At 39.6% G+C, this 24,396-nt stretch overlaps 1 protein-coding gene across 3 annotated transcripts in view; it reads left to right on the forward strand.

Annotated features, from left to right (window-relative positions):
• ARK2N (arkadia (RNF111) N-terminal like PKA signaling regulator 2N) overlaps positions 1 to 24,162 on the forward strand; it is a 44,770-nt gene extending 20,608 nt beyond the window's left edge. For 2 of the 3 annotated variants that reach the window (XM_059873217.1, XM_059873220.1), the window contains exons 3-5: positions 13,216 to 13,398; positions 17,479 to 17,605; positions 21,204 to 24,162. In XM_059873217.1, the coding sequence (XP_059729200.1) occupies positions 13,216 to 13,398; positions 17,479 to 17,605; positions 21,204 to 21,387 (494 nt within the window). In that variant the 3' untranslated portion in view covers positions 21,388 to 24,162. Of the gene's footprint in view, positions 1 to 1,057; positions 1,610 to 13,215; positions 13,399 to 17,478; positions 17,606 to 21,203 lie in introns of those variants that run through there. The other variant, XM_059873218.1, reaches the window with a different exon arrangement.
• The last annotated feature ends 234 nt before the right edge of the window (positions 24,163 to 24,396 follow it).

Consider the following 24,396-nt stretch of genomic DNA (forward strand, 5'->3'; position numbering starts at 1 on the left):
CTTCTGTACCTTTATGTAGTTTAAAGTGATGATTGTCTTGTTTTGGTATTACCTTAGGTGACATTTATGTGTTTGTATGGCATGCACATACTGTTTATTATTCCTCAAACGGGTACAGAGCCTCATTTTCTTTGGGGTTTATTGCTTCCTAGATGATTCCTGAGTGAACTCTAGACTTTAAAATATAGTTTCCACTGCCTTTTGTTACTGATATGTAGAGTAAGGCCATGAGGATTGGCCTTCTCTTCTGGCTGCTGCAGTTCTTCCTGATAATCCCAAAGCCAGTCACTTCCACCATCCTTTTGATGGATAGCTGGAAGCAGAACAGTTTCCTTCCAGCCATTCCCTGTTTTCTGCCTTGCCTGGGACTGGCTGTAGGAATGGTGGCTCAAGGCAGGGTCCTGGCTGGCATGAGGCTGGTCAGGGCTCCATGGTGTGCAGGTTGTCCCTGTGATGGAGCTGTGTCCATCATGCCTGGCAGAGGATGCTCTCCCCTCCTGTGTTAGCATAGCACTCACATAACCCCCTCATGTTTTTGTGTTTTGTGTCCTGTGTTCTCCTCATTCTGTGTGCTTCCCAAAATCAGGCCAAGGGCTTTGGGCCAATTCCACCTGTGTTTAACAGCTCATTTATAAAAGGGTCCAAGTGTGAAAGCAAAATACACATAATTATTTAGGGTTGTCAGTTAAAAAATAGCATTTTGGATTGCAGCTTAATAGAACTAAACATGTTATGGTTTTGACACCTTCAGTTGAATTCAAAACAAATTGCGAGGGAACTGGAGTAGTTTGGTAAAAAAAGAGACCTTTGTAACAGAATTGTCTGAGACTTTGAGAGTAAAATAATTATGATGCCAAAATTTCTATTATAACCTCAATGGGTGTAAAATTTTATTATAAGAGTAATACTGTTGGTTAATATATGCTAATTCCTCTCCTGTTGTCGTATCCAAGGGGCAGAATTAGAAAAGTTGTTTTCCTCAGTTAACATGCCTTAATAAACAATATTATGTTCTTACTTAATGATGTCTTATCAAATGGCCTCAATGTCTTTAAAGCTGGCTTCAGTCGTGCTGGGGGATCTGGAGGAGCGACCAGGGAAATTCCAGGATTGCTTGACAGGGGCACCGTGTGGGATAGGAACTGCATAGGCAATGTCCTGGAAGAGGCCATGAACTGCTTTGCCGAGATGCAGAGGCAGACAGAGGAGAAATTCCGCATGTGGATAGAAAAGCTAACCCATCTTGACACGGACGAAGAAAGCAAGCAGCAACTGGAGCCCAGGGAACCTAAAATCCAACTAGTTGGCCAAAGAATCCCCCCTACCACACAGTCAGGGGCTTTCGTGCAGATGCCTGATAGCCAAGTGCTTCCTCAGCAGCCCTTTAATTCGTACGTGGGCTATCAAAATGCCGATGCCGCGCTGGAGTTTCCAGTGACTTTTAATAACAATTTTACACCAGTCTTTCCAGAGAATGGGAATATGGCAGAGCCTGATCTGAATAAATCATAAACTTAAAAAAAAAAATTAAAAAGAAAATAAATCTGATTTTGCAATCTTGATGTTATTTTGGATTCTGCTAAAAACAAGGTTTGCTTTTCTCTTTGTATGTGTTTGTTTTGTTTTCTCTTTTGGGTTTTATTACCATGATATTGTTTGTTTTTCTTAATTTATAGTGAATATATGTAGTTAAAAAAAAAATCACAGTATACTCACCTGCATGTGCCACTACACACATATAAACAAACACCTTTAAAGGTGTATGGGGGGAGCTGCCCTAAGCTTTCATCACCAAACTCGGGACAATATAATGTCCAGATACCCCAAAAGCAGTAGGGCTGTGTTTGCTACAATAGAAGCATTCAGGGTATTCATCCAGATGCTGTTTTTGCATGTTAAAACATTTGTATAAGGAAATAAGTTTTATATTTAAAGAGATAAAGCACCCTAGAGATCCAGACTAGATACAGACCCATGAAATTTCCTTAATTCTCTGTTTACTCTCAAGTTTTGCAGCTTGACCATGCCACACATAAGCTTCTTCATTTTTAGGCAGAACTAATAAATAAGCTTACCCTAAAAATTTATCTGGCTACAACAAGCATGCACAGCAGATTTAATTCCTTTCTGTCTCCCATTCAGCAGCTCAGTCTCTGTCCAGGGTTTTTATCAGTGTTACTGATGTGTTGAACATGGTGTATTTATGGAGGTGGCTGCCTTACCCTGTGTGCACACACAGGCACACGCACACACATCTCTGTGTGCTTGGTTTGGGTGCAGGTCATCTCCACCAATTCCAGGTGCCTGCTCTGCTCTTCCCTGGATCTCAGTGGGAAGAGATAAGCCTCACCAAGGATGCCTCCGGGCAGTGTCTTTCTCTCCCATGAGTTGTCCCTACCCTGGCTTATCAGCAGTCCCTAAGAGATAACTTCAGGGTGAGATGAGTCACCCCAACCTGTGCACACAGATGCTGCTGCTTCCTCCTGTAAATGCAGCCTAGCCACATCCTTCATGCTGGAATAAAAACAATCCTGTCTGCCCTCAGATAAGCAGCCATCAGGGGATGGGTTGAGCCTTGGCACAGGAATTTAAAGGAAAGCTTGATAAGTGAACACTGGTGGTGGTCTGATAGCTGCTGGCCTGGGTCAGACTGGACCACGTGTGAACACCACTGAAATCATTCTTTACTTGTGATGGGGAATGCCACAGCATCAGGTTCATTTAAGTGAGGCAAGAATTTACTGTTTTGTGAGTCCTTTTTTGTACTAATAGTTATCCTGAATAGGCAGGCTTGAAACTGTGATGTTTAAAGTAGGTTTAATTTAAACTATATATTAGAAATATTTAATTCTTACTATTATTGCTACACACAGGGATTTTTGGGTCACCTCTCCAATAAGGCCTTCCTTCATGTGAAGTAACTTCTCTGTAGCTACCAAAAAAATGTATATTTTTAATCAGGTAGAACTTGATAGAAGTTTCTAATGCAAATGAAATAAACATTTTTACAATGGAAAATGAAAGCCCGCAGTTTAAGTAAAGAAAACACTTAGGTCTCCTTTAGCTCAGTTACTCTGCTTTTTAAACCAGAGTCACTTTTTCCCTAATTATTTTAGTTTACTTTCTTTTCCTCCTGTTGGGAGTAACCACAGTATCTTCTGTAGGTCAGGCTTTTTTTACCCTCCCTGAAGTCAATGGGAGTTTTTCCATCAATTTATGTGACAGTTTGGATCAAACCTGTAACAGGAACTGAAGAAATACTTTTTGTTATCAGTATAACATCTACACTGGTATTTTAACATTATTCTTACCCTAGACTGACTTTTTTTTAAAGTATATGATGCCTTCATTAAAAAAAAAAATTAAGTTAGAGACCTGTGTTATTTTCAGAATATCTGTTTGAAAGACTATGCAGGAGATAATTTTTAAGTACTGGGATAAAATCTTTTCAGATCACCTTCATGCATAATTTTGATACAAAGATTTTGATACGAACTTGTTAGAAAACTCCCTTGTCTGAAATTGTGTGCATTTCAGGTAAAAGTTAAACGAGTTGTTCTATGTTTGATTGCAATTTAAAAGCTTATCCTCATCTGTTTAAAAAGACCTTTCAGGGAAGAGTATTTGTGGATAAAGCAACCCCCACCAAAGTGGATCCATCTGGTGTTCATAGATTATATATATATATATATACATATATACATACATATATATATATATATATATATATATATATATATATATATAAATACAATATAATATAATATATATATAAAAATCTCTTTATGATGATAATAAGAGCAGAATATTCTAAAGCATGACAACTTTACAAATCTTCCCGTGCATGCAGAAGCAGCTTTTTGCAGTGACTGGTTTATTTTAACGTGTATGTCTGTAAGCATGCCCGTAGTGTTTTTTGTAAAATAGTATAAATGGAACAATTAGGTATTTCAGAAAAAATTGTGTGAGGAGTTCAGTTGAACTTATTTATGTCTCGGACTGAAACACCTTTACATATGTATCTCATAAATGGATAATAACTTAATTACATATGTAGCCAGTGAAATTTCTGCAAATTTTCAAAGTATTAGTCAGGTAGTCCTTAATAAAGAAAAAAAAAGGAAAAAATATTGATATAATTCAGGGTATGAATAGATAAAAATTTGTGTTTGGTTACTGGAGGCAAAAATTTAAACATTTTAATTTTTCCATCGCTGCTGTTATTTTCAATGCAAATAGCTGTGAACATAAAAGAACAAGCAGAGGATGACAGAAATTGAACATATAAACTTTAAAGCTGTACTCTTTCTAGGATAAAATTATCTCAAGGCTTTCAGAAGACTGGGGGGATAGTTCCTATTAGATATAACTTTAACTTAATTTCCCCACAAAAGCTACCTAGTTGAATGCTAAAAACACTTGTGCAAGATCAGTGGCTGTAAATTGATTTGGAAATGGTAAATAATATTTCCTTTCCTCACTCTTTCTACATGGCTCAAAACCAGAGCCAAATCTTCAGCTTTGTCACAAACCTCCTTTTGAAAGAAAAGTGTGTGCTGATGTGCACAGCTGGATACTGCTCCATGAGCTGGTTTTCCACGTGGGGAAGTGTGTTTGGCCTGAAACTGAGAGGGGAACCCCACCTTTCTGTTGTTCAGGTGTACCATAGCCTGCCTGATGAAGAAGTTGCCCATAAACAGGAGCATTTCTCTTCTTGCTCTGTATTCTGAATCCAGGAGGTACCAACCTCCAGATACCAGTACTAGTGATGAGTCTGTGTTTTAACTGTGTGTGACAGTCTTTGACATCTCTTTGAGAAAACAGGTTCCCAACACATAGATTCAGATTTTATATTTTTTGCCTTCTGGGAATATTTTCACTATATTTTTATGACATGGCTGCAGTTGAGTTTGTTATGATTTTCATTATAAGCTCTTATTTTCAAAGGGCTTCGACTAGAAACCCTCAGGGAGTTAAAATTTCTTCAGATGAAATTTTAACATAAATTTTTATCTTACCCATTCTGTATTTCATGGAAACAGTCTGACTTATCTAAGACTGCTTTAGGAGTATTGGAAGAAAGCTCATCTACTTTTCAACCCTGAGTTACATTTTGAATGTGTGTTTATGCTCACATCTCATCAAACTACTTCAAAACCACCACATCTAACAAGTAGGGGAGGAATCAATAGGAGTTTTGCACAGACATGGAAAACCACAGTTAATTTAGAGTTTCTCTAATTGCCCCAGGATTTATACTTCGGAATGGTGTGAAGAAACATTTTAGTTCCTTTAAGGAATTTTACTTATGGTTTGAAAAGGTCAGATGCATCGAGTCAGGTGAGCTGGTGTAGACTGGTGTAATTCCAGGGATGGTTGTGCCAGTTTAAATCTTAACTGGCCTGTTCACAGAATCATGGAATGGTTTGGGTTGGAAGGGACCTTAAAGCTCATCCAGCCCCACACTCTTGCCATGGGCGGGGACACCTTCCACTGTCCCAGGCTGCTCCAAGCCCCATGCAGCCTGGCCTTGGACACTCCCAGGGATCCAGGGGCAGCCACAGCTGCTCTGGTTCAGCTCCTATATTACCACTTTAAATGTCGAATTATGTGTTTTTAATATGGCAGCTGTTCCAGCCTGGGAACAGTGGAGCACCTGTACAACCCCGGAGTTGGAATTTAGCAGCAGGTGAAACACAGTGGTTTTGGTTTCATGTTTTTTGTGCAAGTGCACAAGAAGTAAGCCTTTATATAAAGGCTCTGTTCACTAAATGTCAAACTGACATTGCAGTAAAAGGACTTCCTTCTAGGAGCAGTTCCTTTTTAGGAGTTCCTGGAAGTCCAGGGGCTTCAGTGTGCCGTGTTTTTGCAGGCTTGCCTGTAGGTTCTTCCCAAGGCATTCATGCTCCTTTCGGTGGGGTTTACTGAAGAGGGTCTTTAGAGATAAATATCTGAATGGTGAGGTTTTATTTAGGAAAAAAAATTAACATAAAACATAAAACAAACTCAAGGCAATGAAACTTTTTTCAGATTTTCTATTGCAAAAATAACAGTGCAGGGAAAAAAAAAGTCAAAATCTAAAACTTTCAGTGTCATTTTTAATAGTACTAGGACAAAATAATTCAGGCAGAAATACACATTTATTTTTTTAAGCTCAGTGTCTTTTAGTGTTTGTGCAGGATTGTTGGGTTATTTTATCTGAGGTGCTTGGGTAAAGACTGAAAAACCAATCTTAACTTCAATGAAAGGGGATTATATTTGGCAGTTGTATTACAAATTGGAACATATTTATTATCACTGTTTTCTTTTTTAACGTATTTTGTCTCTTTCTGTATCCACATACTGTGTGTGGATAAATTTATAAATAATATTTCAGGGGCATTAAGAAATTAAACTTTAGTCCCATTGATAGTAGTAAATTTTTTTTACTGGTTTTAGTGGGGCTGGTATTTAATCTCATTAAAAATGGAACTTATTCTGCAGTTTTTTGTCCAGAGAATCCTCCAGCTGACCTTGAGGGGAGCCTTTGCCTGATGGGGGTGTGTAATTCAGGCCTGTTGAGTAGATGTTTATGAAATAATGGGGGTCTGCACTGTGACCACTGCAGTTACATGTGTTAGAACAAATGCACTGTGTGATTTGTACTGTAGAAGCCAAAATAATCAGGCTGATTGATAGAGATGGACAGTACCTTGCAAAAGACGAAGCCAGAAGTTGGTATTTTTCACAAATTTCATTAGTCTCTTGGTGTTAGGTCAGCAAAATGAAGGCACATGGAAAAATAGGCTTATTAAGTTAGCAGGGATTTCAAGTGCAGAGCAATGGAGCAGGGGATTAGTCTGGACCATCAGAGGGTGTATCAGTCCTTCCATGGAAAGGTGCAGTTTGTGCTGGGGAGAATGTGATATTTTCTGCAGGGGTGCATGTTTTCTGCCTTTTCCTAATGGAAGTTGTGTTAACACAGGGAATTATTTACTTTCTTTGGCTATCATGGCTGTGTAAGGATGTGACAGTTTCCAAAACCCTCCTGAGACACTTCTCCAAGTAAAACTGGGAAAGAGATCTGGTTGATATACCTGCTACCATAATTATTGCATTGTCAGGCAGCACCACAGAAAATAACTCCTGTAATGAGATACAAAGTGAATTCCACTTCCCAGTATTTTCAATCCATAGCCATATTCCATGTGCCTTTGCTTAACGCACAGAGCAAAACGCTTTGTTATCTTCATTCATAATTTGCTAAATTAAATCCAAGATATTTTCCATCCAGTCATCAAAAAGCCTGAAAGTATGAATGTTATTCAGCAAGACTTGAATTTTTAGGAATTTCTTTTCTTGTGCTATATTAAAAAATGTCCAGTCTGAGAACAGATAATAATTTGATCATGTTGTTTTGATTTTATTTTATTATTATGGTTAAAAGAAACACCAAACAGAAAAGCTTTACTGTGTGAAACAAAGGAAAATGTCAGGAAAGTGGATTCACTGATAAAGTTCACTTTATGATTTTAGAGAGAATGTTGCTACACTGCTACTGTTTTTTATTGTATTTACAATGTATTATTTGCTTAACCCTGTAAATTTTGAAATGTAACTACTGTAACCTGGAATAAATAAATAAGCCTAAATAGCAATGAAGTGTTTCATGTTGCTAAACAACACAGAAAAGTACAAATCTCCAGCCTGCACTCCCCTTTGAGAATTGTTTGAGGGTTCGGGTAGTTTGTGCCATTTGAGCTGCGCATACTTTTGAAATGGCAGGTCTGGGTCATGTTTTAATTAATATCAGATTTCTATTGCTTATCTGAAACAAAAAAGCTGTCACTTAACCCTGTAGTTTTTGTATCAGTATATTATTTTGATTGTAGTCATCTGATCTTAAAATTTGTATAGGTAATAAAGTTCATTTTATGTTTTGTCTAATCTGGAAGTAAATGGGAGTTACCTGTTAAATCTAAGCATCCAGTGTGAATTAGGGCATTCTTAGGTCTTTAATTACTTTAAAACATCTCAGTATTCTCATTTGTTCCATAGAAATAAATTCAATTTGAGTAGTGAGGCTGAGACCATCAGTGCCCACATTCACAGCCCAGAGATGGAGGTGAGGCTGGCAGAGGCTGAGTCTCCCAGGGCTCTGTGTGTAGCCTTTTTTGCATTTGCACCTTTCCCAAAAGCATTCCTAAGCACTGCTTCTAAACTCCTCAAACATTCAGCAGTTAAAAATAGCCCAGTAATTGGAGGGGAATGTTGTTTTCAGCCAGGCTGAGCTCCTCTGCTTGTTAGCCTTGAGCAAGCTGCAGGCTGCTGCCTGCCTCAGTTTCCTTCGTGGACAAAGGAGGCTAATAACCACCTCGGAGTTCTCCAGGATACACCAGTGGAGAGCTTTTGTAAGAACAAAGTGCTGTGATTATTGTTGCTTTTATTACTGTACTGGTCTGTGTGTCTTAAAACTTGGGGTGATATTCATACCTAAGTATGGCTCCGTGTCTCTGTCTTGCAGGGACACTGATGGGCAGCTCAGACCACCAAAATTAGGGGTTTAATTTTGGATTTATTTTAATTGGGATAGTCCTCTGGAGATTTCAGTCTTTTTTCCTCTACTTATAGAGGAAACATTGCAAATTTTAAATCCTATCCCTGAGGCTGGAATTCGTCTTGTGGAACTTGAGCACTGTTAAATTGAGGTGCTTGGGCTAAGGTGGTGTCTCAGCTTTTTCTGTTTGCTGGGGGAGGAGGGGAGATGGTGCCCTTGATGCTCCAAGCTGCAATTTCCAGGCTGAGGTTATTTGAACTTCCTCTCCCTGGCTGAAGTGGGAAAGAGTTTGGGTGATGAGCTCTGCTCAGCATGCCTAAATGTAAGAAAGGTGAAGAGAAATAATGACTTGTAATCATAGAATGGTTTGGGTGGAAAGAGACCTTAAGGCTCATCCCACTCCATCCCCTCCACTGTCCCAGGTGGCCCCAAGCCGTGTTCTTGGGCACTCCCAGGGATCCAGGGACAGCCACAGCTGCTCTGGGCACCCTGGGCCAGGGCCTGCCCACCCTCCCAGCCAGCAATTCCTCATTCCCAATAGCCCATCTGTGCCTGCCCTCTGGCCCTGGGAAGCCATTCCCTGGCTGCTGTCCCTCCATGCCTTGTGCCCAGTGCCTGTGCAGCTCTCCTGGAGCCCCTTGAGGCCCTGGCAGGGCTCTGAACTCTCCCTGGAGTCCGAACACTCGCAGCTCTCAGCCTGTCTCCACAAATTTCAAGGACTTATTTCCCCACTCAGGTTCTGCCAGCTAATATCTTGTGTTTCCTTTGCAATGATAAACAGCCCGTGCAGTGCAAAGGGACAGTGCTTCTTATGGAAAAGCTGCTTTTAACCTACAGCTGAAATTTTACGCTTGAGTTCCCCATTTTGTGTGTGCTGCCGTTATAATGAAGTAATGGATGATAGGAGTGTGGATCTTACAGCATGGGCTAGGCTGCTGAGTGTTGAGATGTGGCTCTAAGAAAAGCAAGGGAGCAGGTAGCAGATAAGAAGTGATTTAATTTTCTGTGTTGCAAGTTTAAAATGAGAATTGGTATGTGTAGACCTGGATTTTTGTGCATGTGACTTCTGATTCAGTTGTTCAGAGTGGAATTAATTGTGATGAGCTGTGTAAATTAAGGGAGAGCTGGACACTTGGAAATGCTGTCCCCATGATGACCTCTGCCTCTGAATTCTTTGGGGAAGAGAAAAAGAAAGCAGTCTTTCCCTCCCCCCTTATAGCATTAAATGTCAACAGCTGTATTTTGCTGCTGGTACTTATTAACTTTCAGCCTTGCCTTTTTCAAGCATTTATTGCTTTAGAAATGAATTAATGCTTGTCACCAGGGAAATGTACTTCTTCCAGCTACCTCGGGTTCTCAAAAGATGTAATTTTTCTAAAGTAGATCGTTTAAATTACTGACCAAGGAACCTCCTGACTCTTCTACATTAAGTTTGGTTCTGGCGTGGTTTGTCTTGATGTCTGTTTTTTAATCTTTTGAAATCCTGTTAGGGTCAGTAATTACATGTAGTGTCTCTATTATAAAGAAAAGATGATGAATTACAACCTATGGTTATAGTTAACCCTTTTTACCTTTTCAACCTGAAAACCTTTTTTCACTTTATTTCCTAGCTGAAGCCAATTGTCATTATTTCTTGGTACCATTCATTCACTTTGCATCACATCACTGCATGATCACGTACTTGGGTAGGGAAGCATTATTTGTTTCCAGATTTAACCACTTCTGTCCCTTCCATGCAGCCCTGAAAAGGAAACAGCTTTTGGGAACAGAGGATTTTTATAAGATTTTTTTAATATGCCTTCACTGCAACTTCTGGTTGGTTGTTGTTGCCTGCAACTTCTTCATTGTTTGGTTCTGTGTGGTTTTTGTTGACTTTTTTTTAACACATGAGCATATATGCTTATTTATTTTTTTCTGTAAATTTGGGGAATCTGAGGATTTGCTGCAGTTTGGTGGCCATTATCTTGGCTTTGTCAGTCATTTACTGGTGATAGGTGTGGATAAACCTGGTGTTGGGGGCCTTTCCAAATTTCCAGATCTGATCCTGAAAGGCAAGGCTGAGAAATGCAAAAATAGATCTCTGCTGTGCTTGCTTTGTAAATAGGCATCTTGTTTGGGGTTCTTTTTTCCAGATTGTTAAATTGGTGGCTATTACCCTGACAAATATAATTACAGTATGTAAATTATATTGAAAATATTTTTGTCTGTTTGATGTATACTGAATTTAAGCTAAGTTATAAGGTGTGCTCTTTGGAAGTGTGGAAGATACAAGAGTGGAGCTACAGATAACAAGTTTATGCTTGTATTTCCTACTGATGAAGACTTTCACACAAGTTATTTCTATGGGTAGGTGATGAGAATATCACTCTGCATGTATATACATTTATAATACATTTTTGCATGATTATACATGTAGGAGTGGTACAATTTTGACTTGAGACTATTGGTGCCTTTTGTCCAAATACAATTTTACTCGTGTAGACATGTCTATCCAAAAATCAAATTTCGCTTCTGCTTTTGGAGCTCTGAGTCAGAAGCGAGAGAAACAAAGGCCTGAAGGAACAGTCCCAAGCTCCTGAAATCTTAGATAACCTGTTGAAAAAATGGTCAAATAGTCAATATTGTACTTGACCCTCGTATCTTCTGCACTCGACTGTTTATTTTTACAGCTCACATTATATATGTTCACGCTGAACTCTGATGATAAGACTGAAAGAAAACATGCCTCCCATGATTCAGTCCAGCCCTAACTTCTGCATGTAATTTAATCATCAGCTGTCACAAATAATTAACTGAACATCAGCCAGCTTAATTCTGAACTCGGTATTCCATTATTTTGTAATTGCCTTTTAAAAAGACAAAGATTGCTTTCCAGTTAATTATCAGGAATTCTGTTCCAGTCATAATCATCAGTGTTTCATGTTGCGCACAGTTTGGTCTTTAATACATTGGCATTTAACTACTCATTTATTTTTGTTGGGTCTGTTTTAAGTTTGTAATGTAACATTGTTTCATGGAATTGTTGTTTTGGAGGCAGGTCTGAGCTGAAATATTTTGTGAATTTCTTCATACCTTGTTGCAAAACTGATCTTTAGTACGACTTAAGCAAAATGTCACTCTCTGATGAACTGTGTTGCTAATCACAAAGTAGGGGTTTCTGAAAATAGTCAGTTGAATTTTATTTCAGGCACCAAGTTACTAAAAGGCACCCCCTCCAAAAAAGCCCATAAAACCAAATTCCATTCTAAAAACCTCAGAAGAACAACTTTTCAGAGAAGTAAATTTGAAACTTCTCATTCATCATGTTCTTTCTGTCTTCAACAGCTACTCAAAACTCTGAAAAGAAACCCATTTTTCCTAAGGCTTTTCATTTATTCTTTATCACTTTAAAATATTTCATTAGTCAATTTGTAACTCTGAAAGTCCTGTCTTCCTGAACACATTCTTAGTTTATGATTATTTTATATTATTCCATACAAGTTGTACCCTCCATGTATCACACCCATAACAAAAGGTCCTGCAGCTGCCCAGCTGCAGAACTCCAAGAACCTCCTTGGGATTAAGAATTGCAAAGATGCTGAGCTTTGGCCCAGCCTGTGTTTGTGTCTCATTTGTGTGGATGAAGCCTTGGTCCAAAGAAAGTTTTGATCCTCTCATCTGGGGAGGGGGACCTCCAACCACTTTAATCCATGCTGAGTCAGTGAGCTGCAGATGGGGCAAGGCATTTGAGCTAAAACAGTCACATCCTCACAATTGCATTATTTACCCATTCTCTCTGCTTCCACATCAATCTTTGTCTTGAATTTGCCTGTTTTTTCCCTGAGCCTCTTCTGTTCCTAGCATGCTTTCCAGTTAAAAGTTATTTTCATTCCTCACAAAGAATTTAGTTGGTCCTAACAAAACAGATCAAAAATAGATTTTTGTTGTTCCTCAAGGACAGATTTCAGAATCATGTAAGCAGTTTTATCGCCCTCTTTCTCCTTCATTATGGTGGCCAAAAAATCATATGAGAATCATGTTGAATGAAAAGCATATTTATCACTGCAAAATATAATTTTGTTTCTTGTTATTCTTGATCTTATAAAAAACCCCAACAAACACCATCAAAAAACATTGCAATTTTGAAAAATCCCCCTACTCTTGACAGGTGAATGTTATGAAAAGAAAGTTGCCTAATGTTAAATTCATTGTCACCGGATCAGTTTTATGAAAAAGTTAGTTTTATTCAATCAACCCTATAATAATGTAAGCTGTCACTTGACTTCTGTAAAATCCTCTAGATAAATATCTTGTCTGCCCAACTTAATGTCCTGTGATTAATTTTTTTTTTTTTTAATTTTAAACTGGAGGTTTTATCCTTTAAAGATTGTAAATGTAACCTTGTCAGATATGGAGATGTTTATGTGTTAATGTAAAAGACAGTACACAAATAACTGATACTCTGATAAATGTGTGTTTCTGACACTTGTGTTTTCTGTGTATGCAATGGTCAAAATGTGTCTGCAATCTCAGGCTGTGTTCATTAACTGAAGTTTAATAATTCATGCAATTTACCACTATGTAACTTCAAGAGCTTCATGTAGGATGTTGCATTAATCCTTAAACAAATTATTTGTACTCTTTGAGGTGTCTTTCAGTCTGTGCTGGTTTCTAACCCATGTTGCTTTTCTCCCCTGCAGATGGACCTCCTGTTGTGGCTCACTATGATATATCAGACACAAACTCAGACCCAGAAGTGGTAAATGTGGACAATCTGTTGGCGGCTGCAGTAGTTCAAGAGCACAATAATTCTTTAGGAAATCAAGACTCAGGATCTGCCTGGAGAACCAGAGGGCTGCTGAATGAAATGAGTGCTGATACAGGTTTGTTTAAATTCTCTGACATTTGTGCCTGCATTGCAGTTGGTGGGTATCCCTTTCTTGCTTCCAGTGTTTTTATAGTTTATACAGCTGTGAAAGCTCCCTATGTGGATTTTGTGAGAGAAGAGGACAGGTGCTTATTAAAATGTCTGACATTTACTCCAAAATACAAGTAACAAAAATTGACAAATATTCCAGCAATATATTTTTTACACTAATTTTCTTAACTACTTTTCTTCTTTTCCTTCTAATTACTACAGGGAACTTAGATCTGGGGTTTTGGTGGTGGGTTTTCTTAAATGAAAGTGACCTAATCTTGTTACTGAATGATTGATTATGACAACCCATGCCACCAACTAGTCAACTGGTCCTAATCTCATTTTCAGGATTGGGATTGCCTGTGTATGGGTTGTGGGTTTTTTTGGTTTTTTTTTGGTTCTTTTTTTGTGGAGGGGGTTTTGGTTTGTCTCTTTGTCTCTATAAATAAAATCATTTATTCTTCCCATATTCTGTCTGCATTTCCAATACCCCTTAGGAAATTGGACAGTGTTTTGGATGTTAGCAGGGGTCATCTTCTATCAGCTTCATCCCACAGCTTTTTATGCCAATGTTTTACTTCCACTCCTTTTCTTAACTCCCATGTTAGGATTTCAGGCTGCGTTACACACATAAGTCTTGCCTGGTGGAGCACAACAGGTTTGTGTTTCATGCTGTTTGCCTAAGGTCTCCTGCCACAGGGCACCCACATGGGGGAGTGTTGTGGAGGCTCTGAGCTGCTTTTCACTGTCTCTAAGGCTTAAAGAAACACTATTAGGTGGTGCTTGGTAAAGAGATGCTCCATTACCATGGAGTCTACAAGTCCACAGATTGAGTATGAGAATCTTTGTGCATTATTTTCACTGTGGTCCATGGCTGGATGTTGTTCCAGCCTTTTTGAAGCTTGCCTTTGTTTTCCAAGCTCACTGCTATTTTTTGCAGGACAGCAGCTGACTGATAGCTATTTGACCCCTAGCAATCCCAGTCCTTTATTAAGGGATTTATTAAACAATTAGAATAGCTGAAATCACCTGTATTACATAGCACTAGTGGACCAAATGAATGTAAGGAAATAAAAAGTAATGTTTCTTACCAAGCTTTCTTCCACTTTTTTCTTAAAATGCTGCAGTTCAGGTAGGAATTTTTTTTTCCTTCTTCTACGTAGATCCAAGGGGACTTGCAGGTAAAAGAAAACTGGAAACATCAAGAGACTTCTTCATCCCTGGGAATGTTCACATGGATTTGGTCCTAGTTCTATGGCTATGTCAGCAGCTGAAAGGATGAATCTCTGTTTGCTCATGCATACACCTTACCCTGCAGCCTCAGTACACATCTGACTGCACCTTTGCCAGTGCTGGCCTTTTCCTACCAGGTCTAGGATTGCACATTGGGAAAGCAGAATTTTCAAATCTTTCATCTGGTTCGCAAGCGTAATCTTCAGCCAGCATCTTGTTTAGCAGACTTAAAAGAATGTGTTCCCATGGGAAAAGAGCCACATCAGCAGCTCTATCAAAGTGAAAAATCTTACTACACTATCACATCTTTGTGCATGGGCAAATATTTGGGGCTCTTTTGCAAGCCCTGGTGGTGTAGGGCAAATGAAACATCACTTTGGGCGTCATCCTAATGTTTGTGTGAAGAAATTAACAGCGTGGGCATGTTATTAGGCATGAAATTTGTATGGCCAGAGGCTGTAAATCTGTCTGTCTGTGCTATAATCCTGATTAACACTCAGCTACTCTTGCAGTATTTACTCTGCTAATCATGGTTTTGCTACTGCTAATTGTCTTTTTGTTGTCTGAATTTAAAACTATGGTAATATGTGGAAGATCTTTTAGGACTCCAGTTTATACCTCTGGGGATACTTTTTGGGACTGTTTAGGAGTTTAGGAGCTGGTCTGCTTTGCTCCTTTGCCAGACATTACCCTGACAAGACAATGAAGGGTGGTTAGGCAGTTAAACAATAGATATTATATTAATAGGTATTTTAAGTATTACATAATATTATGGCCATCCCATTCCACCCTCTGCCATGGGCAGGGACACCTTCCACTATCCCAGGTTGCTCCAAGCTCCATCCTGCCTGGCCTTGGACACTTCCAGGGATCCAGGGGCAGCCACAGCTGCTCTGGGTAACTTGTGCCACAGCCTCCCCACCCTCGTGGGGAGGAATTTCTCCCCAACGTCCAATCCAAACCTGCCCTCTGGCAATGTGAAGCCCCTGGCAAGTGAATTAAAGCCTCTGAGCACTTTCATTTCATGTTTCACAGTCTGCCTAGCCACGTAAAGAAATAGCCATGACCCATTTTTGGGCTTTCTGGTAGTCAGTGATGTTTGCCAATAAATGTTCAGCTCAACTGCAATGCTGGGAAGAGACTGTCTGGGCTATTAATTTAAGTTCAGCTGACCAATATTTTTTTGTCTTGTGAGGTGGAAATTCCTCCTTCAGGTATCTAGTAGCACATGTGTTTCCTTCCGTACTAACACTGATCCAGTCCAAAAATGGCACTTACAGCATGGTCTCTGCTCCTACACAAGAGCTTCAGAGGGGCTGGGCACAGGGCATGGAGGGACAGCAGCCAGGGAATGGCTTCCCAGGGCCAGAGGGCAGGCACAGATGGGATATTGGGAATGAGGAATTGCTGGCTGGGAGGGTGGGCAGGCCCTGGCCCAGGGTGCCCAGAGCAGCTGGGGCTGTCCCTGGATCCCTGGCAGTGCCCAAGGCCAGGCTGGGCAGGGCTTGGAGCAGCCTGGGACAGTGGAAGCTGTCCCTGCCCATGGCAGGGGGTGGCACTGGATGAGCGTTAAGGCCCCTTTCAGCTCAAACCATTCTGTGATTCCATTTGCTTGCATCTTTCCCAAGTGCTTAAAGCAGTCATTAGAAAGTTTCCCCAGCACTTGTTTCAAGTTTAATTTTTTCTGTTTCCTTTTAATGTTCCTGGGGGTGTAATCAGTTCTGCTTGTTCACACACCTTTGAAATCCTGTGGATCGTTATTGCTTCTCCTCCTCCTCTCATCTTTGAGGAGGTGTCCACTCAAACTAGATACACATAAAATATTTACCTACTCTCAAATTTCCTGCTCAACAAATGACTCTGCCCCTGTGTAGTACAGCTGACCGAGAGGTTTTCAGTACTAGGCAGTATCAGCTACTTCAAGGCTGCCCAGCATCCCTCAGGCTAATGATAAAGAAAGACAGTGGAATTAATAATTTTCTCTTTTTCCCGGGGAAAAAATAAAAAGAGTAGAAGTTATATCTTTTAATTAACTGATTTTTCAAGGAATCTCTTTTCTGTGGGAGAAATAATAATTTCAGCTGCTTTGTATTTCCCATGTAAGTATTATCCTGTATGACTCAACACATTCACTAATTGGGGTGAAGAACCTTCTTAGCAGCACTTGGCAGAAAATGCAAAAATGTGCCACACTTGCTGTGAGTATTTAGAGAGGGCTTGTGGTTTGACTGTCTGACAAACTGGATGTCATTGAGGAACTGTAATGAAAAAACAGCCCTGCTGCATATGGGACTTAAGTAAACCACTTTTTCTTTTCAAGTATTTGTGATAATGTTAGAGCAGATGTGTGAAGCAGCACTGCCAGAAACTGATGGGTTTGCTGTGTTTTTTCACTGGCTAGTTTCCCCTAGTTTTTTATTTAAAGAAATTAAATCCATTTTCCTTGATGAGTGGGATGTTTCTGTCCAGCCTATTGTTTGTTTTTTTTGGTTTTTTTTTTTTTTTTTTTTTTTGCTATAATATCATTGTGTTCGCTTAGATTGTTTTGTTTCTTAATGTCAAGGAGGTTTAGAGACAGTCTGACTCTTATAAGAGTCTTTCTAACTGTCATAACATTTCAACTGGAAATTCTGGTTGTTCTTGGTGCAACAGTCAGGCTTTGTTCACATTTGTGTGACAGCACCATCACCGGAGCTGCTGACACTGGCTAAATCCAGTGGTTTTCCTGTACCAGGTGATGAATTTTCTAGCTGGTTTCTGGGTCATGTAAGTTGTTAAACACTGTCTGTATTCCCATTTTCCCCCTCTCTAGGTCGTTTGGATCCAGGCTTCCTTGCAGGTGACAAAACCTCTTGTGGCAATGCCCAGGCCAATGAAGAAATTAACATTGCCTCTTCTGATAGTGAAGTAGAGATTGTTGGAGTTCAGGAACATGCCAGGTATGAATTATTTTTTCTTGCTCTAATAAGAATTTAATTTTATCAGAATGTCTGTGATACCAAAATCAATAAAGAAAGAACTGCTGACCTTTATTTCTCTAGTTGCCCATCCCTGAGTGATGCCCAAAAGGCAGCAAATGTTACACTTTTCTTTTTCTGTTTTGCTGGCATGGTGATTTTGGAATGTGTTTTTCTTTAGAAAGTGACCAACTTGATAGTTATTCAGATTACAGTTGTGTTTTAATATCAAATATTAACTGGCTAAAGATATGCAGTATAAAAATACCAAATATTGAGCTACTAAGTGTACATACATTAGAAATTCAGATTTTAAGGAAATACATGAATATACAAATAGCTAAGTGAAAATCTTTATGTAGGTTCTTACTTCCTTTCAAAATACTAAGTTTTTTTAACAGCTTCCACTTTATTTAATTAGTCATTAGGGGTAAAAATACTATCATTTTTTCAATGGCTAATGTCATAAGATATCCCCTTTAGGTTAAAAATCAGATAATTTTGAATCTTGGGTTTATGTCAAGATTCAAGAGAGGTCAAAGTAGATGAGGGTAAGGGTGCCAGAGGTTTCTCTCTCACTCAGAAACCTGTGCAGCTGTTCTTCCTGGTAGGTATTTTTTTTATGTTACTCTTAATTTTTAGTCTATGGTCTTTCCTTGGCTTAAAATATTATGAAACATTTAAACAAAACTGACATTTTCTAATAGTGTGGAGTGTGAATTTGGTGGAATAAAACCGAGTTAAAGCAGTACATAGACAAGCTGCTTCCAAAATTTTCTGCTGCCTAGTGGGTGCTTGGAGGCAGAAAAGGGTGTGAGAAACATGGAAGAGAGTTCCTTGTCCCTTCATTGCATCTTTCTTAAAGAAGGAAGAAAAGAAAGAGTTCAGGACCCAATTTCCCAGGCAGGAGGCTTCATGGATTATGTGGGCACAGCGCTGTTGGATGTGAAAAAAAAGGAAATTTTCAGGTCCAGAAAGGGGATTTAATCTTAGCTTTTGGAACAGTGAGAAAGTCCTTGCATGGCCAGCTCTTTTGGAGGATGGTAATTCCTTAGGAAGCAGCTCTCCTGGCTGTTTTTGCAGCAGAGCCCAGGGCTTGGAGGGTCTTTGTGCTGATGGTGAGGGGTGTGGATTCACCTCCAGCACTGGCTGCTGTAAATCTCTGCAGCACTGCACACAGGACCCTTGTGCTTCTGTCCCCTCTTTGAAAGCTTTCCATGCTGCTGCCTCAATAATACTCACTCTCTGTGGGAATGGAAACACCAGCTAAATGCAGAGTTGCTGTTTAAAATGAGTTCTAGTAGATAAGAACTGAAATAATTTCAGCAAATCAGTCTAAAAGCACTCTCCTGTGCTTTCTTTTGCTCCTGTACCTGTCTCCTGCAGACCTGTGTTTACTGCCTCCCTGGAATACTCACTCACACATTTCACTTGTTTGAATCCTATTTTGAGTTTTATTTCTCTTGCAGGTCTAGGCTTGCAGTTATGAAGTATTGATGGGCTTCTGGCAGGGCTGTCATTTGGACAAGGGTTAGGTTTTTGATCAGTAATTTCTGCATCCTTAGTTAGTGTGGTGTTTGGATCCTGGTTTTTATCATGCTCCCTATTCCATGTCTGGTGTGAGTTGTGACACCCTGGAGTTTGTCCATTGTTTGTAGTTCTTCAGATTCTGAGTGAATTGGTGCTGTTTCTCATCATTGGGATATTCCTTGGCATCTGCTTAGGACACCGAGTCATATTTTTCAGTTTGTTAAATTTTTCACCACTAGAATTTTTTAAAATCATGCATGCATATAAACCAGTTTTCCTCTAGTTTTTCCTAGGAGGTTTTTGGGGTTTTTTATTGCCTTCACTTGGTATCTTCCCTTTGCTGTAGATTGGAAGAATGTTCTGAGCTCATGTTTGACTGAACGTTTTGCTGTTGGCTGCTTGTGTGACTAGTGTGGGGATAAACACTTTTATTTTTCAGAGGTATCTTTTTTTTTTGTGAGATAATTTATGGCTTGTTTTCATAATCTTCAGGAAGAAAAGTTAGTCTTAGCTTTGCCCAAACACTTAAGAACTGTTCTCAGAATGGTGCACCACCATCTCTGAGACCAAACATCATATTTAATTTGCTCTGCCTGCAAGCTTTTCTTGCCAGTTAAGCTTAAAAATACTTCTCTTTAAAATAAAGCTTTAAAAGAAAGAAATCCCATACATTCTTTAGACTTCCAGGTTCTTATTGCTAATTCCTTGTAGATATATACTTTAAGTATGTGTTTTTATGACAGAAGAAGTAATAAAAGAGCCATTCTGAACATCACATCTAAACCTAAGCAGTGTATCTGAGAAGGCAATGAGACATTTATATTCAGAGAAGTTACAGCTCAGAGAATGAGATTTTTCATTCTATTTCATGAAACTCCAACCAGAACCAACAGAGCTGAGCGGTTTTGGAGAAAATAAATAGCACAGACTTAAATTGGAATAAATAAAATGTAAATGTCAGGGATATTTGATCAGTGCAGGAAATTGGAGTTCCTGAAATACACATGCCTTCACAAAGAAATGGGAAAAGGTTACCCCAGCAGCCAGAGCACCTCGTGTTTATCCACGTGGCCAGGAGGAGCTGAAGCCACTACCAGTAGCTTACAAGAACAAAACAATTTTTGGAGCACTAGGTAGCAATTTTTATTAGTGCCTGTGCAGGATTTACAGCTGGAAATTGAGTGATCATCCTAAAGCCTCTAATAAATTCCTGTCATCACTTCATCATACACAAAATTATTCTACCTTTCATTTTGCATTTATTTTTTTCTAATTGCTCTTAACCCAAGATTCATTTGTCACGTATCTACTATGGATATAATAGGTAAAACTGCTGTGTGAAAGGTACCTGTGTATCGTGCTTCAGCAGGGCACTGGAGCCTTATCTTCAAATACACCTTTTAGTCTTGTTGGCTGCAGCCACTTAAAGCTTAAATGTTTTGCTAAAGTGGGGCTGAACTGTTGTCAGTGAGCATTTCCCAGTGTGTTTGTAATTTTCAGTTAGAAAGACCAAAAGAAAAAAAGTCAGACATAACAACTGTAATAACATAATTAGCAAGATCTCTTTTGCAATTATTGTAATGAAAGTATCATTACCTCCTTGTTTTAATATGGCTTTGATTTAATATTGCAGTATAGCTTTTCATTTTTTCTTAGGCAGCCTCACTTCAGATTCTTCTCTTTTTAGAAAAAAGTCCAATGGGTAAAGCTGCATCAGGAAACTGTGCATGGTACTACACATGGTGGGGCAGGCTTCCTCAAGATCCTTGGGATCCATGCACACATTTTTTAAGGAGGATCATATTACCCTCACTAGCATTCCTTTGGAATAATTTAATCCCTAAATTTATTCCTTTGGAATTATTTAATCACCAAAACCCCAAACAGCTTTGTTCACTGGGCATTTGAAATGCCACGGACTCTACAAGTGGAGAATCCAGTTTGGAGGAGGAAGTCCTAACCAGATAATGATAAAACACTGGAGGAGGGGGTGTGGTGGCTGAGCTGAACAGTGTCCCTGATGCTGTGTGTGTCCCTCTTCTCGCTGCAGGTGTGTGCATCCCAGGGGAGGGGTGATCCAGAGCGTGGCCTCCTGGAAGCGCGGCTCTCCCTTCGGGAGCGCCCAGCCCACGCAGCCATGGACAGCAGTGGCTCCCCAGCAGAACTGGTCCTCGCCCCCAGAAGTGGTGGATCTCACTCTGGACGAGGACACCAGGCGCAAATACCTCCTGTAAGGCCGTGTCACTGTGCTCTGCCCCCTCCCCTCCCGCCCTCCCTGGCACAGAGGTTCCGTGGTGAAACCATCACCTCCAGAGGCCCCGTCCTTGGCACCAAGAAACCCAAACCCACGGCGTTTCTGCACCTCAACAGGAATGTAGTCTGATTTCAGTGTCACTTCAAATGGTTTTGCCTTCTCCGAGGAGGATTCCTGCCCAGAATTAACAGCACCAAATTTAGAACACATCTGCAGTTACTAACGTGTGCGTGTAAATCTAACGAAATAACTGCGTGCAAACTTACGACCCCCACGCTCCCCACCTCCCAACTCCAGGACTTTTTCAATTTATCAGTATCTTGAGTTTGTTAGTAGAAGTTAGTGTGTTGCTGTGTGAGCATCAGTGATTTTGAGAAATGCTGTGTCCTCACTGATTTCAGTGGAACTGGGGGGTATTCAACACTTCCAAAATTTGGGCCAGGAGTATTTTTACCCAAACTGATTTGGTTATGTTACCAGCAGGAGGGATTGTCTTTAATGCAAATGGCCCATAACAAATGCACTGAACAGCTTTTAATTAAAACATTTTTTATTTTCAATGTAATTTATAGTTTATACTCTTCAGTGCTGTCTTCTGTCCACTTGACTACTGTGTTTCACTGGCCAATTCCCACAGCTTGGAATGGCTAAAATAGTAATAGTAGTGACTTAGGAACAGCTGAACATTGCAAAAGCACAGGAAAAAGTAATAAAAAGGCCCAGCATCCCTCTCCTTTTTAATTATAGTTTATTATTATTACCTCTATCTGAGTTTTGCCTGGAGTAGATGAAGAAGAGGAATTAAATGTTTTACTCACAGTCCCCATCTCTACTGCTTCTTGTTTGCGTCATTCACCACCTCAGAAAACAAAAAACAAATCCCAAGCAAATTCCAAAGCTCCAGCCTGGCAAAGGGGTGTTCAGCTGGGACCTGTTCCAGGAATTTGTGGGGCCACTCAAGTGCTTAAAACTCTGTCCTGAAAGATGTTGCAGGATCAGGATCAGAAACGAAGGTTGTGGTTTTAAATTGTTTTTTCTTAAATTAGTAGTCTGCACCACTTTCCTGGCTTTCAATCATGCCTCTCATGCTAGTTTTGGAAATGCCAAGATTTAGGGAACACTTTCTACCAGAATATTTACCAAAATCAGTGGAACGACTCACTTTAGCGGGCTGCAGTTTCTGTGGTGCACATGGAAATTCCTGCCCCACATCTGTCTTTTTGAGCCTTTCCCAAGGCAAAAACCAAAGATTAGACTTTAACAAGATGATATAGTTCACTTTAAATGCCTACTGTGCAATTGAAACATTCCTTCATATTCCAGATGTTTCTATTGGGAATTTTGTACTGCTCTGCCATTAGATTTTTCACTATTTAAAGATGAACAATGGTGGTCAGGACATGGGAAGTTCTGCTTTCCTTTCTTGTCGGCTGGTTTTCAAAATTTATTTGGCTTCCCTTAATTTTATCTGTTGGCAAAATAAAAAATTAAAATAGAGTTACCTGTGTTGTCATATAAAGGCAAAACAGCCCAGCAGGGGGGTATCTTTAGTGACAAACATCTGTTTCTTCCATAAGCAGAACAGCTCATGCTGCACTTCACAGAACTCCTAGGTAAGGATTGATATTCCCATTTCCAGCTTCCTAGACCATTGAACATAAGTGTCTTGCATGGCCAGAAAAATAGCTGTGGTGTTTTTAGTGACCAATTCCTTTCTGTGGGAGGGAGGGGAGCATGGATGGATCTTGTTGGCCCTGCAGCAGGGAAAGGCCCCGTGCTGCTCTGCCCATCCTTTCTCCTCATCTTTCCATCAGCTGTGGGCTCACACTCCTGCTGTAAAGGTAACTTTGGAACAGCCACCTCCTGTGGCTGCTTCTTCCCATTTCACAGTCTCCTGAAGAGTGGTTGTGAAGAAAGCTGAGCTGCAGAGACCCTTTTTGCAGTACTTCCGTGAAAAAATGCAAACTATCTCTCCTTGTTTTCCAGTTTGTATATGATGTGACTTCCACGTGTACATAAAAACAACTGCCACCTAACCAAACTTCCTCCAATTGTGCACTGTGTTTGTTTAAACAGCTCATGTATGGTAGTCTGATGCAGGTTTTCTTTTATTTAAAACACTATGTATTTTCTCTTAACAAATTTCAAGGCTAGTGATCTGAAAAAAGCAATCACTGGATATAGGTAGGAAATAGTTTGGTTTTTTTTTTTTTTTTTTTTTTAAACTTCTGGGTTTTTTTTTTAAAAAGAGCAAAAATGTGCCTGGGTGGTTTTTGCTCTTCTCAGCAGGAAAGAGAAAAGTTAGCCATTGTATGGCTGTGAACCAATGCACTTGGGGCCTGGACCAGAACCCACTGGGGTCGGTGTGGGGCTGCCCATCGACCTCAGTGTGCATTGGCTCGAGCCCTTCAGGGTTTAGCAGTTTTCCTGAATTGCTGGAGTGTGAACTTGGAATCTTCTGTAGTGAAGACAAATCATTGCTCAGAATATAAATGTTTTAAATGTGCGGCTCTAGTTAAAAATAAAATTTGATTCTTCTCGACACTCACTATTTAGTTCTCATTTTCCATCTAGTATTTAATGGTCTTTGGAGAGAAATAATAATAAAACAGAGTGTTATATATATATATATATATATAAAAATATATATATTTTTGGTGCAAGATGAGACCTTCTGTTTTTTGAAACAAGTCTGTAGCATAAAGGTTAAACTATTTTAAGATAAAATAAAATAGAGTGTATTATTTAAACAATATTGATTTGTTGGGTTTTTTCTTTCAATTTCCATCAAATATGCTGCTGTTTGTCACATCTACAAATTAAATCTTTAAATTCTGGGTTACAGTTGCTGAAATTCAGCGCTGTTTCTTGCTGTAACACATTTAGTTTTGCACATCCAGAATGCTGAAATGATTTCCTGGCTGCAAAACCTTCCTTTTATCCCTGACCAGGGCAGGACCGACGCTTCTCCCTGTAGCCTTGGTGCCAG

The sequence above is a fragment of the Haemorhous mexicanus genome, chromosome Z (assembly GCF_027477595.1).
Source record: "Haemorhous mexicanus isolate bHaeMex1 chromosome Z, bHaeMex1.pri, whole genome shotgun sequence".
In the NCBI taxonomy this organism is placed as follows: Eukaryota; Metazoa; Chordata; class Aves; order Passeriformes; family Fringillidae; genus Haemorhous; species Haemorhous mexicanus.